General features: G+C 53.7%; 1 protein-coding gene across 5 annotated transcripts in view; it reads left to right on the top strand.

The window, feature by feature from the left end:
- Positions 1–19,013, top strand: part of SULF2 (sulfatase 2) — a 125,699-nt gene that overhangs the window by 97,697 nt on the left and 8,989 nt on the right. For all 5 annotated transcript variants that reach the window (XM_005909287.3, XM_070381079.1, XM_070381078.1 and 2 more), the window contains exons 6-11: positions 363–513; positions 1,851–2,026; positions 4,143–4,271; positions 6,407–6,463; positions 6,936–7,065; positions 8,872–9,064. In XM_005909287.3, coding sequence (XP_005909349.1) covers positions 363–513; positions 1,851–2,026; positions 4,143–4,271; positions 6,407–6,463; positions 6,936–7,065; positions 8,872–9,064 — 836 coding nt within the window. The remainder of the gene's footprint in view (positions 1–362; positions 514–1,850; positions 2,027–4,142; positions 4,272–6,406; positions 6,464–6,935; positions 7,066–8,871; positions 9,065–19,013) is intronic.

Consider the following 19,013-nt stretch of genomic DNA (forward strand, 5'->3'; position numbering starts at 1 on the left):
TTCTCAACTTGAACCTCTCTCCTCCTGTACAAAGGGAGGTGGGCAAATTCCAGGGAGGAGACAGCCCAGCACAGACAGAGACTTCGGCCTTGATGCGCTCGGCGTGCTGACAGGGCTGCGATGGGAGGACGGTCCCCCTGGGGGCCTCCAGGGCACCTGGCGCTGTGGCCCCCCAGTCTTCCCACATGCATGCCCCACACAGAGACGCTGACCTAACCTGGGGCAGAGCCCCCCAACATGCTGGCGTCCAGAGGGGCGAGGTTTCAGCCTGGGCTGCAGCCCCAGCACATATTGGGGTGGGGAGGTTGGGGGGCACCCCCACCCGTGGCCTGGTCTGACCTCTATGCGTGTCTGCCCACCAGCACCCCAAGCTACAACTACGCGCCCAACCCCGACAAGCACTGGATCATGCGTTACACGGGGCCCATGAAGCCCATCCACATGCAGTTCACCAACATGCTGCAGCGGAAGCGCCTGCAGACCCTCCTGTCGGTGGACGACTCCATGGAGACGGTAGGCTGCCCTCCTCCCGCCCCACCCCGCCCCCAGCATCGTCAGCGGGAGAGGAATGGAACCGGGCAGAAGGGAGAGGCACCCCGAAACGGCTGAGTGATCCAGAGGGAACCCCAGTACTTGGGAACTGTTCCAGCTCTGGTTGGTCCACTCCAGCAACCACGTGTGGCTACATACACTTTTCTACAGCTTTCCGGAGAATGCCGCACATGCACATACCGCACAGCTCACCCGACTCAAGCACACGTTTCAGTGGGTTTTCACTTATTCAGAGTTGTGCGATCCACAGTTGGCCTTAGAACAGTTTCATCAACCCCCAGAAGGAAACCCTGCAGCCCTTGAGCATCACCCCAAACCACCCCCCCACCCCTCCACCTTAGGCAGTCCCTCACCTACTTTGTGTCTCTGTGAATTCTTTTCTGGACACTTTGTATAAAAGGAACCCTACAATACGTGGCTTTTTTGTATCTGGCTTCTTCCACTTTGTGCGATGATTTCAAGGTTCACTTGAAGGTACTTAATTTTTTTATTGTTGCTGAAAAATATTCCATTGCCTGGGTATGTATTTTTAAATTTATCCATGTCTACTTAAGTTCAGTAAGGGCTTCCCTGGTGGCTCAGACAGTAAGGAACCTGCCAGCAATGCAGGAGAGCTGGGTTCTATCTGTGGGTCAGGAAGATTCCCTGGAGAAGGGAAGGGCTACCCACTCCAATATTCTTGCCTGCAGAATTCCATGGGCAGAAGAGCCTACCATGAGTTACAGTCCATGGGGCCACAAAGAATCAGACACCACTGGGCAACTAACATTGTCACTTCCCAATAAAATTTAAAGTTTTGTTCCTCAGTTGCACTGGCCACATTGGAAGTGCTGAACATGTGGCTGCACGTGGCTCATGCCACAGGTGTTAACATTGCCTGCATCGCAGAAAGTTCTGTTGTGGGTCACAGACTCCTGCCTTGGGCCATTCATCCATCCATCCATCCATCCATCCATCCATCCCACAGCGTCTGTTGAGCTCCAGCACACACAGGACCCAGCAGGGAACAAAATGACAGAAGTCCCACCCAGATGGGACCTGCATGCCAATGCAGGGAGACACAGTCCACAAATAAGTGCTGAGAAGGCAAGCAAAGGGGGGCGGGAGGTGAGGAGGCCCTAGTGACAGCTGGGTCAGTCCCAGGGACCCCACCAAGAGGTGACAGTTGAGCGAAGACCTGAAGCAGGGGAGGGACAGGGCCTGAGACCCCAGCACATCTCCCCTTTAGGGCAGAGCAGGCCAGGTGCCCACTGCCCGCTGGCCCTCCCCATATCCTCACCGCCTTGCCTGCGTTTCAGATTTACAACATGCTGGTGGAGACGGGCGAGCTGGACAACACCTACATCGTGTACACGGCCGACCACGGCTACCACATCGGCCAGTTCGGACTGGTGAAAGGGAAGTCCATGCCCTATGAGTTCGACATCAGGGTCCCATTCTACGTGAGGGGCCCCAACGTGGAGGCCGGCTCCCTGTAAGTGCATCACCCCACCCCCAGCACCCCGCAATTCCAGGGAGGCCTCCAGGCTCGTTGACACCCACAAGGGCAAGCAGCAGGCACCTCAGCGGGCAGCCCCTGGCCACTCCCCTGGGAGCACAGGATGTGGGCAGGTGGGCCTGGGTGCCGAGCGAAGGGGCAGTGATGTCACCCGGGGTGGGTTCTGATCATCACCGTCCCCTCTGTTGAGGAAGGGGAGGCCAGGGCTGTTAGCACCCGAGAAAACAGACTGTTCATAGTGGGCGCTGTGCCAGAGAATCAGGGAGCCGGACTCTGTGTCCCTGCCAGCGCATGGAGATGCCACCTCGACTTCTGTCTGTCCTGACTGGTGGTGGGCCTGGCAGTTGTCGGGGAGGGGCCCCGGGCTGAGGTCAGCGGGGCCAGCTCAGTGGCAGCGCTAAGGGAACCAGCCTCCCCCCATCCTTCCCAGAGGGCCACGTGGCCCCTCCGCCAGCCGTGCCTGTGGGTTAACCTTTGAAATGACACGTCCTGGCAGCAAAAACGTCGTGTCTGGGGCAGGGAGGGGTAGAACGGCCAGTAATCATAGCTGCAGCTTCCTCGGGTCAGCCGGGATGTTAGGGAGACCAACTCGAAGGGTCTTCTGAAATGCGCGTTGTCACTGCTCTGGCGCTCATCGGGTCTGACTTCCGTCCGAGCCCTGAACGCACGGAGACACTGACTCGGCTACAGGATTCCTCCTGAAAGGGCAACGTCCTGGGACCGAGATGTTCCTGCCCCGCCTGGGAGGTTTGGTGGAGCTTCCAGGAGGCAGGCAGTGTGAGCTGTAGTCCAGCCTCATCTCTCGTCCTCTGCCGACCTCACTGGGTCCCTCCCTGTCTGGATCTCAGGGTCCCCACCTATAATCATAGCTATTATAATAATAGCCATGTTGATACAGTGTGATTCTTCAGGCTTTGGTCTAAGCACCTTCTATCCAGGTAACTGAGTTAAGCATGATAACAAGCCTCTAAGATAGATGTGAGTGTTATCCGTGTTTTAAACACGAGCAAACAGAGGCTCGGGTTAAATTGCCTGAGATTACATAGCACAGAAGAGAGGAGCTGGAATTTGTCTCAAAACCAGGTTTCTGACACTTGTGAATGTTTTTCCTTATTTGAGAAGAATCTATGACCATTAAAGTCATTAGGATTACTTGCTTTCAGAAAGAGAAGATGGACTGAACTGTAACCCAGCAACTGTCATTACAATGGTCAGCCTCAGAGTCTGTGATCTGCTTCTTAGGACGCAAAACCCAGAGAGGCTCAGCTGGGGAGGACCCATCTCTCCACGCTCAGGGGTTGTTCAGGTGCAGACGGAGGACTTGAGCCCACACAGCGGCCTCCCAGAGTGTTTACCAGGCATCCTTTCTGGGGTGAACTTGTGGCAAGGAGGTCTTCAGAGCCAACCAGGGGAGAAAAGGAAGTGAGGGAGGGATGGCTAGGACAGGCGTGGGTCACATGACATCCCCCTGGTCTGACATCCCACCCCCTTTGCCTGTTCTGTCGGTGTGGCCCACCCTCAAGGGGAGGGAGTCACACAAGGCTGTGAACCCTAGAGCCTGCGGATCTCGGGGCCACTTAGTCTGTCATTGGCCTCTCTGGTAATCGTCGAGCGAAGAACCAGAGGTGGTGAGAGTGCTCGCTGGGGCCATGGAGGAAGAACGTTCCAGGCAGAGGAGACACCAGGGCGAAGGCCCAGAGGCCGGGCTGTGCTCAGCCTTCCAGGCGCAGCGAGGGGACCAGTGTTCACATCAGAGGCTCAGAGAAGAGTCCAGGGGAAGGTCCAGAGTTTGGAGTGCATCTCAAAAGAAAGCGTTCTCCATTCAGTTGGGGCAGGCAGGGCCTTCCTGGCAGAAGAAAGAGCCAAGCAGAAGCCAGGTGTGGGCCTGTGAACTGCAGCCCCCCGTGGTTGTGCAGAGGGTGGGAAGGTGAGCGCTGGGCTTCAGCTGAACCGAACGTGCAGAGAGGAGCTTTGAGGGCCAGGGTGCAGGACAGTGACATGATGGATGGCAGCTTTCCAGCCTGCCCGCCCCAGGGGAGGCTGGGTCACCACTGCCCTGGTGACCGAGTCCTTCTCGCCCCGCCTCCCTCAGGAATCCCCACATCGTCCTCAACATCGACCTGGCCCCCACCATCCTGGACATTGCTGGGCTGGACATCCCCTCGGATATGGACGGGAAATCCATCCTCAAGCTTCTGGACACAGAGCGGCCGGCGAATCGGTGAGGGGACGGGGCGGGTGCTGGGGTGCCAAGCACCCCAAACTGTCTGAGCTCCTGGCCTAGCTGTGTGGGTCTGGGGGGCAGGGGTTCCTCCAGACTCAGGAGCTGGGGTTCTAGGGCCCCTCATCCTGACCACTTACCTGCCATGGTGTGGGGGCGGGCGGGGGTGGGGGCAGGAAAGGAAGCTCCCTCTCTGAGAGTCCACCTTTCCAGCTAGAATATGGCCACAGTGACCCGCTGAGGACCCGCCACAGCTCAAATTGGGTGAAACTTTTAAAAAAAAATAACAGCTATCGGAGCTGACATTAATTAAGCACTTACTGTATGCCAGCCTTGTTCTGAGTGCTTTGAAGCAGATTTTATCATTTTAATCTTCACAGTAACCCAGTGAGGTAGGCATTATGATGATCCCAGCTTGGAAATTGAATCCCAGAGCAGTCAAGTGACTTGTCAGAGTTCTCTTGGCAAGTCTGGATCCCACTCCAGGCATCCAGACTCTAGGCTAGAGGCTACACTCTTAATCACCATGATCTGTGGCTCTAATGCTGGATAGTATTGGGAACATATTCCTGGGTGTCCTGGAGGCAAACAAAAGAACAGTGTTGTTCAGTCGTGTTCAACTCTTTGTAACCCCATGGACTGCAGCACGCCAGGCCTCCCTGCCCATCACCAACTCCCAGAGCTTGCTCAGACTCATGTCCATTGAGTCAGTGAGGCCATCCAACCATCTCATCCTCTGTCGTCCCCTTCTCCTCCCACCTTCAATCCTTCCCAGCATCAGGGTCTTTTCCAATGAGTCAGTTCTTCGCATCAGGTGGCCAAAGTATTGGAACTTCAGCTTCAGCATCAGTCCTTCCAATGAATATTCAGGACTGATTTCCTTTAGGATGGACTGGTTGGATCTCCTTGCAGTCCAAGGGACTCTCAAGAGTATTCTCCAACACCACAGTTCAAAAGCATCAATTCTTTGGCGCTCAGCTTTCTTTATGGTGCAACTCTCGTATCCATACGTGACCACGGGAAAAACCATAGCTATCTATACGGTATTGTTTTAGTCGCTCAGTCGTGTCCGACTCTTTGCACTCCCATGGACTGTAGCCCACCAGGCTCCTCTGTCCATGGGATTCTCCAGGCAAGAATTCTGGAATGGGTTGCCCTTTCCTTCTCCCACTATACAGTGATGGTGAGCAAAAACTAGGTGGGAAGGTGAGCTGAGGCTGGTCGGACAGGAAGGCGGAGGACGCAGTCACTGGCGTGGCAGCAGCGGCATCTAGTGGCCATCGGTGTAACTGCCCACCGAGATAACGGCCCCACAGCACTGATGGACGCAGCCTCCAGCTGGTACCTCCTGCAGCTCAGAGGGGCCGGGCTGGGTGGGCACTGTCTGTCCAAGACTGAGCGTCCTGTAGAAGGAACCACCTCTGCTGAGCCTCCTCCCTCTGACTAGGAGGTTTTATGAGCTGTAAGGGTACAAAATGGGTGTGTTTGGGGAGGGCGGGGGCACTGTGTTGGGAGCCAGGACTCTGGGGAGTTGGGTGCAGAATGGAAGCGTTCTCTTAGCCTGAGGCCCTGTCTGGGAAGTGGAAATGATAGCTCAAAACTCCACAAAATGCACACTTAAATCCAACGACAGAGGATGAAAGGGAAAAACATCCCCCCAAACACAATGTAATTAACCTGAAGTCAGGAGAAGCGTTTCATCTGGTGCTGAAGTAAAAGGGGAGCGATCTCTTCCAGCGCCCGGGGAGCTGCTGGGCTTCCTGGGAGGCACAGAGGGGCACACACATGACTACACGTGACTCGGAGCGACTGACCTGGGTCGTTCTGCCCCGCGTTCAGACTCAAGGCTCTAGGGAAGTGCAGCTCTGCTGTGGGCGGGGAGGTGTGTGTGTGTGTGTGTGTTCGTGTATGTGTTCATGTGTGTGTGTCCGTGGGTGTGTGTCCGAGTGGGTGTGTGTCCATGTGGGTGTATGTGTGCATGTGTGTGTCCCCCACTTGCCCTGGCTGCCCCCGGGGTCTGCGCTGCTTGTGAATCAAGGCTGGCTCTGAGCGCCATCCCTGCTTCTGGAAGGATAGAGGGACGTGGGAGCCCCCTGCATTGATGAGAAGATGGACATGTGCTTTCTCCCTGCCAGGTTTCACTTGAAAAAGAAGCTGAGGGTCTGGCGGGACTCCTTCCTGGTGGAGAGAGGGTGAGTGCTGGGGTCTGGAGGAGCCGCCCCAGGGCGACACCGGGCAACCCCCACCCGTGCCTCCCAGGAAGCGCCCGGCAGCCCCACCTGTGCCCGCGATACTACAAGTGTCAAGGGCAGGAGGGAGACTGATGCTGTTCCGCTGCCTTCCACCGGGGGCTGGGAGTCTGTGTCCTCGGCCCCCTGGACACAGGAAGCCGTTCGCTGTCCCTGTGGTTGATACGGAACTTACGTCTGGACGCCCCCTGTACCCTTCAGACACGCTTTGTCCTGCCTGGACAATGTCGTACATGCTTTTTCGTTTATTTGCCAACTCACGTGGAGGCGTCCCCACTTCCTAAGTCTCTGACCGTTGGAAGACGCGGCCCGGCTGGACGCATGTACTCCCTGGTGACGCTGCACCAGGGCTGCGGGGGGCCACGTGCCCCCCAGAGCTGGGCGACCAGCCCCGCTTCCGCTCTCTGCCCCACAGCAAACTGCTGCACAAGAGGGACAGCGACAAGGTGGATGCCCAGGAGGAGAACTTCCTGCCCAAGTACCAGCGCGTCAAAGACCTGTGTCAGCGCGCCGAGTACCAGACGGCGTGTGAGCAGCTGGGGCAGGTGAGGATGCTCGGCGCAGCCCTGGGGCCGGGGCCGGGGTCCCTCCTTCCCTCTCAGGGGCTCCCCCACACCGCGGCCCAGGCCTGCTTCTCAGAGCAGCAGGCCAGTGTCCCTGATGAAGTGTGACACCCAGGGTGATGCCAGGCAACGCTCGGAAAATCCTGCTCCAGTCAGAGGAAAGTTCCCCCGTGGGTGCACATGCGTCTTTAGCTGCTCCGAGACTCTTGCCTGATCCCTCTTTAACAAAGATGCAGCGGCCTCTGCACAGTATTTATAAAGTTAAATGACTTTCCATTGTATTCACTCTCCCAGATCATCTTTGTGGCTGGCTTTCCGCTTATATAGGAACAACAGGAAATTACCTTCTGACATAAACAAGTTTAGCTGTAAAAATGTGAGCTGATTTCAAGAGAAATGTTAAGGAAAATATAATCCAGACAGTATCTGGAGATAATAGCACCTGTGACGGTGGTTTGGGAGAGTCTGAACTTGATTTTCTGAGGCCTGGGAGGCCAAGGTGGGCTCTGGAGAGGACGGGGAGTGAGGACGGAGCCTTGTAGAGAGAGATGCCAGCCCGAGGAGAGGCTCAGGGGGAGAGAGGCGGGCGGATGAGCAGGGGGAGCAGGTGAGGGCGCCCTGGAAAGGCCCAGGCACCAACAGAAGGTGCCTCCCTGCCTCGGTCTGCGAGCTGGGACTTTGAGCTCACCCATGCTGGCTCAGGCCTGGAGACGCAAGCCCATCTCACCAGTAACAGGAAGTAAACCCAGGGCCTCCACATTCCATTTCTCCTTAATAAACCCGTGGGTTGCCAAGGCCAGGGCACCAGGTGGGTGCATGTCACAGGCTGCATCCAGGCAGCTCTGTCTTATCGCTGGACTCAGAACTGGCACCAACCTGTCCTCACAGCTGGGCTCCCCCTGCCCCATCCAGCATTTGTTCACGACCTCCTCCCAGCCCCTCCCCCTGCTGTGGAGGGCATCAGGAACCCGCCCGTGCCCCTGGAGCCCTTTGGGTCATGCTGGAGCAGCATTCAAGGCTGCCTCTGTTGCCAGGCACAGGAAGAAAGCCCTGGACAGAAAGCTCTGGCCTCCCAGAGCTGACCATCTGGGCAGACCCCAGAGGGGCTCAGATTTCAGTTCTGAGCTTCAAGGGAATGAATCAATGAGGCCACGAGGGGCCTTTGTCCCCCTGGGATTGTAGTCAAATCCTCCTGCTGGCCCATCCCACCCTCTCCTTGCAGACTGGGGATCTGGCAGTCCCGGACAGTGAGAGGGCTGCCTGATCTGTCTTTGAAAGCGATTATCCAAGCGCACTACTTAACCCAAAGGAAAGGAGCACGTGGGGTGGGAGGAGCCAAGGCCAGCTGGGGAGGCCTCTGCCACGGGCCCTGCACTTACTGCTCTAGGGCCTCCAGGATCCCAGCCCAGACACCCACCTCCCACCTCCAGCAGACGCAGTCACACCCTGCTGACCACACCCCCCACCCCACCCCACCTCACTACACCTTCTGGAAGGGCCCTTCCCTGTGTACCGGCCATGCGCTCCAACCTGAGTGCTTTTCTCTTACGGGGCTTCCCCGTGGCTGGGTTCCCGCTCAGCCACAGCGCATCACCCTGGGTACCACTTCTCCGCTCCCCTGACAGTGGACAGGAATTCATCCATCACAGAGCAGCTCATTCCAGGCACCAGCCCGTGTCCAGTTGGGGCCACAAGAGGGACGCATCTGGGGTGGCTGGGAGCAGGGAGCAGGGAAGCGGCGGGGTGGGCGAGCAGGCCCGGGAGGCTGAGGCCGCACGTGTCTTGCAGAAGTGGCAGTGCGTGGAGGACGCCTCGGGGAAGCTGAAGCTGCACAAGTGCAAGGGCCCCGTGCGGCCCGGGGGCAGGGCCCTCTCCAACCTGGTGCCCAAGTACTACGTGCAGGGCAGCGAGGGCTGCGTCTGCGACAGCGGGGACGGCCAGCTCACCCTGGCCGGACGCCGGAAGAAGCTCTTCAAGAAGAGTAAGTGGGACGGCAGGGGCGGGGAGGGAACACACCCGGGCAGCCCCGCTTGTTCATTCAAACAAACCCACGTGCCCCGCACCATCAATCCACCCAGCCCCAGGTGGGGTGGGCAGGGAGTAAAGGAGATGAGGGTGTAGAGGGCTGAGAAGAGCAGGAGCATAAAGAGAAAGGGAGGGGAGAGGGGTCTGGCTCTGGGCCACGTGGTGCGGCCCCTCTGAGACCAGAAGACCTAGAGGGCTTTGAGCAGAGGATCCAGGATCAGATTTGTGCTTCCAAAGCATTCCTCCAGCTGCACGGCAGGCACTGGACAGGTTCACCTGCAAAGCGCTAAAAGATGTTGAATCCCCCAGTGCCGGCTTCCAGATGAGGTCAAGCCAAGGCGACGCCCTTTAGCCTCACGTCTACCTGCATGCAGGTGCGCTAGGTCACTGCAGTCGTGTCCGCCCCTTTGTGACCCCATGGACTGTATAGCCCACCAGGCTCCTCTGTCTATGGGATTCTCCAGGCGAGGATACTGGAGTGGGTTGCCATGCCCTCCTCCAGGGCATCTTCCTGACCCATGGACTGAACCCACAGCTCTTATGTCTCCTGCATTAGCAAGTGGGTTCTCTACCACTAGCACCACCATCTACTTAGCATCATGTCCCTGGCATCGCATATCTTTCTGCAGTGACTTCACCATCTAAAGTGGCCCCAAGGAGGCACTGACATCTTGCGTCGGGTCCCCAAGCCCCAGCTGGCTGGGCTGTGCTTTAAGGAGGGGAACATGTGGGTGAGATGAGCTTCCGGCTGCTACCTTGAGTTCAGTGTCAGTGAATCACCACGCGCATGAAGTCGGGTGTCTTTACACAGACAAAATGGAGACACAGTGTGCATAAGGTTCCGTACTGATAGTTGACAAGTGTGCTGTGACCCAAGGCTGGCAGGAACCTCACCCCACGTTTGCCCCAGGAGCACTGGTTCCCGACTTGCTAGTTCAGTGTCAAGGTGATGCTACAGAACAAGACCACCTAGAGTAACAGGAATCCACTGCACAGTTGACCTTGAACGACAACGGTCCCCCTGCACGCAGATCGTCCTCAGTAGTAAATACTACAGTTCTGCATCACCCGTGCTTGGTTGAATATCCGGATGTGGAGAAACCATGGATACCGGCGGGAGGGGGGGTTAACTATGAGTTACATGCACATGACCCCCAGCCTTGGTCAAGGTCAGCTGTACTTTGGAGAGGGGAGAGCCCCGCCATCCCAAGTGGAAAAGCTGCCCTAGCTTTCACACCTCCCCACAGCAGGGGCCAAAGAACAGAAAGTTAGGCAGCCAGCGACCAGGGGAGGCGCCTAGGGAGGTCCTCTCAACCTGGCCGCACCCTCCCAGCGGGTGGTCATGGCCCCATTCTGAGGGTCACCTCCCCTGGGGAGCATGCCCCCAGCCAAATGTTCAAATGAGGATGCACCTGGGCTTTGAGGATGTTTGGCAGGCTGCAGGAGCCAGGACATGGTCCCAGCGAGACGGGTCCCCTGGCTAGAATGTCCCCTCTGGAGCTGGGCAGTTGCCCAGGCCACCATTGCTCTAACCCCCTAACCCAAGGGGAGCCAAAGCCTAATCAGAGACTCTGGTTGTTTCTCTTCTTGCGCTGTGGTACCATCAGCACTACCTGATGCTCAGCACTGTAACCATTTCTGACTATCGAGTTTAGTAGCTTTAAGGACCCTGATGGTGTTGGGCGGCCATCACCACCGTGCGTCCCGAGCTCTCTTCCTCTGGCAGAACTGAAGCTCGGCACCCGAGAAACACTGACACCCCACCACCCTTCCTCCCGCTCTTGGCAGCCACCCCACTGCTTTCTCTGAGTTTTACTCTTGGTACTTCACAGAAGCAGGATCACATAGGATCTGTCCTTCCTGTCTGGCTTATTTCACCCAGCATCAGGGTTCATCCATGTTGTAGCCTGCATCAGGATCCTCATCCTTTTTCAGGCTGAGTGAGACTCCCCTGTAGCCTAATTAGAGACTGGCTGTCAGGCAGCAGGCTCAGAGGTCTCCTGTCTTTGCAGAGGACACCTTCGTTACGAGAGCTGGTTTGTCTCCATAACGACCCAGCTTCTGCCTCGAACGGCACTTCCCCACTGATGGTCCCCCGTTATAACTCCTCACTAGCTGATTAGTAACTGCTAAGCTAATCTCTTTTCAGCTGAATAAAATGATTGGTTTCCAGATTGAATTACACAGTTAACATCTTGCTTCAGCACATGGCACATTGGCTAATCTTTAAATAATACAAGAACTTGTGATTTAGTTAAGCCTCCCCCCGGCCCCCGCCATGAATGCTTAGAGGAGAGAGATTGTATTGCACAGTATTGTTCAGTCACTCAGTCGTCTCTGTTTGTGACCCCACGGACTGCAGCACGCCAGGCTTCCCTGTCCTTCACTATCTCCTGGAGTCTGCTCAAATTCATGTCCATTGTATCAGTGATGCTATCCAACCATCTCAATCTCTGTCACCCGCCTCGCTTCTTGCCCTCAATCTTTCCAAGCATCAGGGTCTTTTCCAATGCATCAGCTCTTCACATCAGCTGGCCAAAGTATTGGAGCTTCAGCATCAGTCCTTCCAGTGAATATTCAGGGTTGATTTCCTTTAGGATGGACTGGCTTGATCTCCTTGCAGTTCAAGGGACTCTCGGTTCGAAAGCATCACAGTCCAAAAGCATCAATCTCTGTGGCACCCTGTCTTCTTTATGGTCCAACTCTCACATCCACACATGACCACTGGAAAACCACAGACTAGACGGACCTTTGTCAGCAAAGTATTGTCTCTGCTTTTTAATATGCTGTCTAGCTTTGTCATAACTTTCCTTCCAAGGAGCCAGCGTCTTTTAATTTCATGGCTACAGTCACCATCCGTAGTGATTTTGGAGCCCAAGAAAATAAAGTCAGCCAGTGTTTCCACTGTTTCCCCATCTACTTCCCATGAAGTGATGGGACTGGATGCCATGATCTTAGTTTTCTGAATGTTGAGCTTTAAGCCAGCCTTTTCACTCTCCTCTTTCACTTTCATCAAGAGGCTCTTCAGTTCCTCTTCACTTGCTGCTATGACAGTGGTGTCATCTGCATATGTGAGGTTATTGATATTTCTCCTGACAATCTTGATTCCAGTTTGTGCTTCATCCAGTCTGGCATTTCGCATGATGTACTCTGCACAGAAGTTAAATAAGCAGGGTGACAATATACAGCCTTGACATACTCCTTTCCCAATCTGGAACCAGTCCATTGTTCCATGTCCAGTTCGAACTGTTGCTTCCTGACCTGCATACAGATTTCTCAGGAGGCAGGTAAAGTGGTCTGATATTCTTATCTCTTTAAGAATTTTCCACAGTTTGTTGTGATCCACACAGTCAAAGGTTTTAGCATAACAAGGTAGATGTTTTTCTGGAATTCTCTTGCTTTTTCTATGATGCAGTGGATGTTGGCAGGTTGATTTCTGATCTCTCTGCCTTTTCTAAATCCAGCTTGTACATCTGGAAGTTTTTGGTTCATATACTGTTGAAGCCTAGCTTAAAGGATTTTGAGCATTACCTTGCTAGCATGTGAAATGAGTGCAACTGTGCAATAGTTTGAAAATTCTTTGGCATTGCCCTTCATTGGGATTGGAATGAAAACTGGCCTTTTCCCGTCCTGTGGCCACTGCTGAGTTTTCCAGATTCACTGGCATAGTGAGTGTGGCACTCAATATGCATCTAAGTAGCTGAGACTCAGCTGGACTCGCCCCCCGTGAGGACGGTGTGACATCACAGCCCTGTCTTGTGTGTGCTCAGAGGATCCCGGGAGCAAGACAAAGGCGGCTCCTTACAGCCACCTGGGAAACTCCGTCCCCATCACCAGGCCCAACATTCTTCTTCCTGCGCGTGCCTGCCAGCAAGATGCTCTCTGTCGTTCCTTTCTGCGCAGCTGGCCTAGAGCAGGGGTTCTCAACAGGGAGCAGTTTCACCTGCCAGGACTGCTTGGCTGTGTGCCGGAGTTTCCGGCTGTCACGTATGATGGGCAGTGGGGAGGGATGCTCCTGGCATCCAGTGGTAAATGTGCAAGCTGCCTAACATCCTGTGAGGTACAGGTCAACCTCCCACAGCCAAGTGTTATGCAGCCGCAGAGTGTTGCCAGTTTTGAGGTTGAGGTGCCCTGACCCCAAGCAGCTCAGTCCCTGGCTCGCCCTCATGCACTGGGGTGAGGAAGGAGGCAGAGCAGCCAACCCAGGACAGAAGCAGGAGAGACCCAGGACCCAGAGGAGGAGATGAGGACTTGGGGAATAATGGGTCCAGGTGGCCAGTGTTGGTTCATCTCATCTCCCAACAAATCTGCAAGCCCTGCCACATGCCAGCTGCTGAGGTTACAGTTGAATGCGAGAGACACCATCAGACCTCAAGGGTGAGGGCCAGGTGTTAGCCAGTAACAAAGTGGGAAGCTCACTTCCCTGGGTAAAGAATGCATGGAGGAAATGAAACAGGGGTGTGGCCAGGTGGAGAGGGGCTGCGGCTGTAGGGTAGGTGGTGAGTTGACATTTAAATGAGAGCCAAGCGTGACCAGCAGAGCGGAAGTACTCTGAGCCAGGGCAAGAGGAAGCAAGATCCTGTGGGTCCCACCCCGGAGAGCAGGCCACACCGCCCTAGGATTCCCAGGCCTGGGGTGCTAGGAGGGCCCAGTTGTGACCTTGGGTGAGGATGTCAGCTGCAGGGTCCCTAACCAGCAGAGGAGCTGCTGCATGTCAGCTTCCAGGAGCTGAAATATTTACCAGGTCTCTTTCACATCAAACTCCAAAGAGCCCTGGCAGGCAGGTCCAGCTGCTGGGAAATTAACTCAATTGCCCAAGGATTGGGCTTAGGATTTGCCCCCGAGCCATCAGAGCCCAGACTATGAGTCCCCACTTCCTGATACAGGGGTTTCCCTGGTGGCTTAGTTTTTCTAAAGAATCTGCCTGCAAGTGCAGGAGACTCAGGTTTGATCCCTGGGTGGGGAAGATCCCCTGGAGAAGGAAATGGCAACCCACTCCAGTATTCTTGCCTGGAAAATCCCACGGACAGAGGAACCTGGTGAGCTAAGTCCATGGGGTCACAGAGAGTCAGACATGACTTAGCGACCCAACAACCCACCCACCTTCCTGATATATGTGGTAGGAAGGGCACATATATTTCAGGACCCTGGAAACAAAGACACCTAGGGTGACAAGGAGAGCGAGTGGTGTGGGTGCAGTCCTGGAAAAGGTATACACCGGGGCTGGCTGCCTTTTTCTCTAAGGAGCCAGAGAGTAAATGTTTGAAGCTTTGGGACCTAAACAGTCTTTGTCTCAAATGCTCCGTTCTGTCACTGTGGCGAGAAGACAGCCACAGACTCTGCAAATGGTTGAGAGTAGCTTCCAAAGAGAATCAGAGGCTGGGATTGGGCAGCCGTAGTTGGGGACCCCCAGGAGTATGGCTGGGGGTGGAGCACTCCAGAGCAACACAAAGGAGCAGAAAGACCCCACTGGGTCTGCTTCCTGGCCCTCTTGGGCAGCTGTGACCTGCTCCTGCGGGGACATCAGCTCAAGTGTGTGCGTTTCTGGCCCAGGCACTGCGGCTTCACAGAGACTGAACTCAGTGGGGGAAAGGGTAAGGAGAAAGCTGCCCGGGGTCAGAAAAGGCCAGGGCTTTGTCAAAGGAATGCCTCTTCCGGACCTGGACCCCCAGGTCTTCTGGCCCCTGTGACTCTGATTCAAGGAGGAAAGTACAGAGGTCTGCCCTAAGAAGGGAGAAGGGGGCACGAGACATCCTGGGCCATGTGGGAGAGGGTTCCCCTCTCCCTTCCTGGGCCCCACCTTGCGGCCTCCAGCCAGTCCATGACCCTTGGCCGCCCCCTGGTGGTCATTCGGAGCCCAGCAGAAACCTGTGTCAGGGCTGGCTCCAGGCTGGGCTCCCAGAACAGATGCGTGTTCAGGGCAGTGGGGTTAGACTTGACACAGGCCTGGGTGGGACCCAAAATGGAAGGAGTGGTGGGGACTGTGGCCAAATGGGAGACCACCACCCTGTCTGAAGTGGCAGCATGCCAGCTCCCGCCCCACTGATCACGCCACCAGTGGATGGGGTGTAGACAGACACATTTCCTGTTCTGTCTTCAGAAGCCGGAAATGCATGCTCCTAACATGACACCCACCCCACCCCACCCCACCCCACCATTTTTCTGAAATGTTAGCAACTTGGCCAAATTTGTCTTTTAATATGTAGAAGATACAAGAAATCTGGCTTCTGACTTTAACCTGTGTCAAGGAAGGGGAAATTCCACCCCACACCCCTCCACCAGTTCCTCTTGGGTTCTTTTGGCTGGCTGAATAACTAAATTGACACAAGACTGATTAACAGGAGGGAAAAAATATAATTCATACACACAGAGGGCTCCTAGAAGTGTGACCTCAAAGCGACTGAAGCAGACCGTTTATACATCATTTTTAGATGAGGAAATAATTATTTGTGAATATTTAATAGAACAAAGGGACTGCTGCTTGGGGTAGCAGCCTAGTGAAGAAGTGGTCTGTTGAGTTTTCTTAGCCTTGAATCCTCTGACTCTGGTGATAAGGATGCTATGTCTCTTGGTGTAGGGAGGGGAGCTTCACATAGAGATTTATTTCCCACTTTTCTGGGGGAAGAGCAGTGTGTGTGTGTGTGTGTGTGTGTGTGTGCATTTGTCTTTCTTAGCCTGTAGGTCATTTGCCTGATAGTATCAGTCAGGAATAAAGGCAGGTTTAAAAACTGAGTGGAGAAAGGGTAAGGGGGCATTTTAAGAAGCCATTTTCACAGCTCTGTCTGCCCTGTTTCCTGACAGTCAGGCCTCAGTCTCCCAAGCCTGGGCTGAGCTGTGACAGCAGCAGCGTTAGAAGCCGGGTGACTAGCTATAATAGGGCAGCACTTATACACCCATTAGCACTAGGAGAACCTGCAGAAGTGAAGAATCCACGGAATCTCCACATCGTACCAACCGCATGGCAGACTCCAGAAGCATCTTGGAGTCCGTAAAAAGTTCCCTCTGGTCGTTTACACGCTCAACAAAGAGCAATGAATTTGGCTGCGTGGGCTCATCTCACAGTGGACACAGAACATGCCTCAAGTCATTCACATGGGGGAAACGCAGCATAACTGGTTACTATGTTTCTCTGCAAATTTCATTTACAGGGGAACATCACAAAATTGAAGTAAGTCTAAAGGTGTCTGAGAGAGCATCTCATGGCTTTGAGACCATTCCCATAGTTGCGAGGCTCCCGTGTGGCACGGAGTCGTGCTCTCCACCATCAGGGAGGAGGGTGAAGGAGCCGGATTTAGGGTATTAACCGTGGAAGGTGATGGGTAGGTTAAGAGCCTGCCCACAGGTTGTCTCTCTCCACATTAAGTGCTGCATCCACTGAACTTGTAAGCTAGCAGACACAGCGTGGAAAACAGATATGAAGGGGAGCCTATGGCTAGAGAACTAGCTTTGTAGTCACTGTGGACACGCGGTACGCTTGGGGCGTGGGGGAGTAGCTGGTGCCGTAGAGTCTAATTGGCATGAGAAATGTGGACAGGACTTAACTGAGGCAAAAGGCTGCCCTAGAATGCCTGCAGCAATCCTGCCCTCTTCATTGCTGTGTAGATGGTATCACCAGGAGCTCCAAGTGTGGCCAAAACTTATTTATAACATTTATTTTTATTTATTCGCGTGTGCAGGATCTTTTTTTTAATTGCAGCGTGTAGGTCTAGTTCCCTGACCAGGGATCGATCTGTGCCCCCTGCACTGGGAGCGCAGAGCCTCAACCACTGGACCACCAGGGAAGTCCCTGAACAGAACAAATTTAAAGCTTTGTAGAGGAGCAGAATTTGCCAGCCTAAAATATGTCTCTTTGACCTATTATTTTGAGCTGGTTATTTTCTAGGAAACAGTAGACACGGGGGGAAACTCTTCAAGTCAGGTGGGAGGAGGGTTTTTTTGCAAGAAACACTGATGTTTGTTAAGGAATAATCTCCATTTGTAATGATGTCGCCCTGTCCCTGGAAGAGGAGGCTGATCAAATCTCTAGAAGCTTTTCTCCATGGAGATGGCCAGAGCTTAAATCTGTGTCACAGTGACCCTGTTTACTGCTGTTTTTCCTGGTTACCTCTAACGACTGGCTCTCCCCACCCTCGACATCCTCATTGGCTGAGGGTGTATTTCAGGCGGCAGCTTCCAGGTTTTTCTGGGTCTTGCCCATGGATACATGTTATTAAACTTTTGTTTGATTTTCTCCTATTACTCTGTTTCACGTCAACTTAATTCTTAGACCAGCAAGAAAAACCTAGGAGGGGAGAGGAAAACTTCCTCCCCAAGGCTATGCCAGTCCTTGTGACCTGTCTTCCTTGAAAGGTAAATGCAAAGAGAAGCTGTGAATCAGGTGCGTGGGAGTGAAGAGGAAGCTGACCCAGAGCTCAGTCACCTTAAACCAGGCTGGGTCAGCGTGAGTTGAGGTGAGGGAAACAGCTGGCTTAAGGCCGCCAGGGTATTACAGGCATTTCTGGTTCTTAGGTCTTATGCAAATCGAGAGATTCGGTTCCCATCTGAGCCAAATTTGCCTTCTTTCTTCACTGGTAAGATTGGAGAATGGCAGGGTGAGGAAGCAAAGACAAGCACACCTAGGTCTAAGATTGGAGAGTCTGTCACAGGGTTCACTCCTCACTCTGCATCTCTGCAGAGGCCTGGGTCACGCATACAGGCTCAGCACTTCACGGGACTCCAACTTCATTAGCATGTGTGACCCAAGGACCAACTGGGATATCTGGTAAAGACTCATCCTCTTCAGAGGAATCTAAATCAGCATGAGTTCCTAATATGAAAAATGGGGGATTTGGGTCTTGGTCTGAGGGCAAATAAACAAAAAAACACCTTTCTCATTATGAGTGTCATTAAATAACAAATCTCTACCGAGAAGGTTTGCTGTTAAGCAGCTGGAAATTAGATAGGATGGGTATTAAGAGGCCCTGATAGATACTAGGGTGGGCAGAGATGTGGGTAATGCAGTAAGTTGTCCAGAGATTGGATGCTTGGATAAATCAGAAGTGACAGGTAGAGAATTAAGTCCACAGTCGCCTCCAGGGTCCAGCTGAGGGCTGGCTGACCCCATCTGAGAGAGAGTTGTCCCTCAGAAGGAACCTTCTGGGTGTGCTGGGGCCCAGGGGGCTTGATCCTCCAACTTTTCTTGAGTGTAGGACAAGCGTCTCTTCCATTGTCCCGATTGCTTTTAACATCTGCAGTTGTCTGGAGGCAAACAGGAAGAGCTCTGAGTGAGCTGGAGTTGCTCTCAGGGTCATGCTTTTGTTTTCTAGTTTTTAAACTGGCGTATAGTTGATTTAGTGTTGCATGTCGGGTGTACAGCACAGTGACTCAGCTGTGTGGGTGTATTTCATATTCTTTCCTACTATGGTCTATTACAGGATGTTGAATACAGTTCCCTGTGCTATCCAGTAGGGCTGTATCTGTTTTATATATAGTAGTTTATATCTGCTAATTCCGAACTTCTAATTTATCCATTCCCCCACTCCCTTTCCCCCTTGGTAACCTTCGTTTTCTATGTCTGCGAGTCTGTTTCATAGATAAGTTCACTTGTGCCTTGTTTTAGACCCACATGTAAGTGAGATCATACAGTATCTGTCTTCACTTAACACGGTAATCTCTAGGTCCATCCTTCACTTGTGCCTTGTTTTAGACCCACATATAAGTGAGATCATATAGTATCTGTCTTCACTTAACATGGTACTCTCTAGGTCCATCCTTCACTTGTGCCTTGTTTTAGACCCACATATAAGTGAGATCATATAGTATCCGTCTTCACTTAACACGGTAATCTCTAGATTCATCCATGTTCCTGCAAATGACGTAACTTCATTCTTTTTTATAACGGGGTAACATTGCATTGTGTGTGTGTA

This window comes from Bos mutus, chromosome 13, assembly GCF_027580195.1.
Source record: "Bos mutus isolate GX-2022 chromosome 13, NWIPB_WYAK_1.1, whole genome shotgun sequence".
NCBI classification, from domain to species: Eukaryota; Metazoa; Chordata; class Mammalia; order Artiodactyla; family Bovidae; genus Bos; species Bos mutus.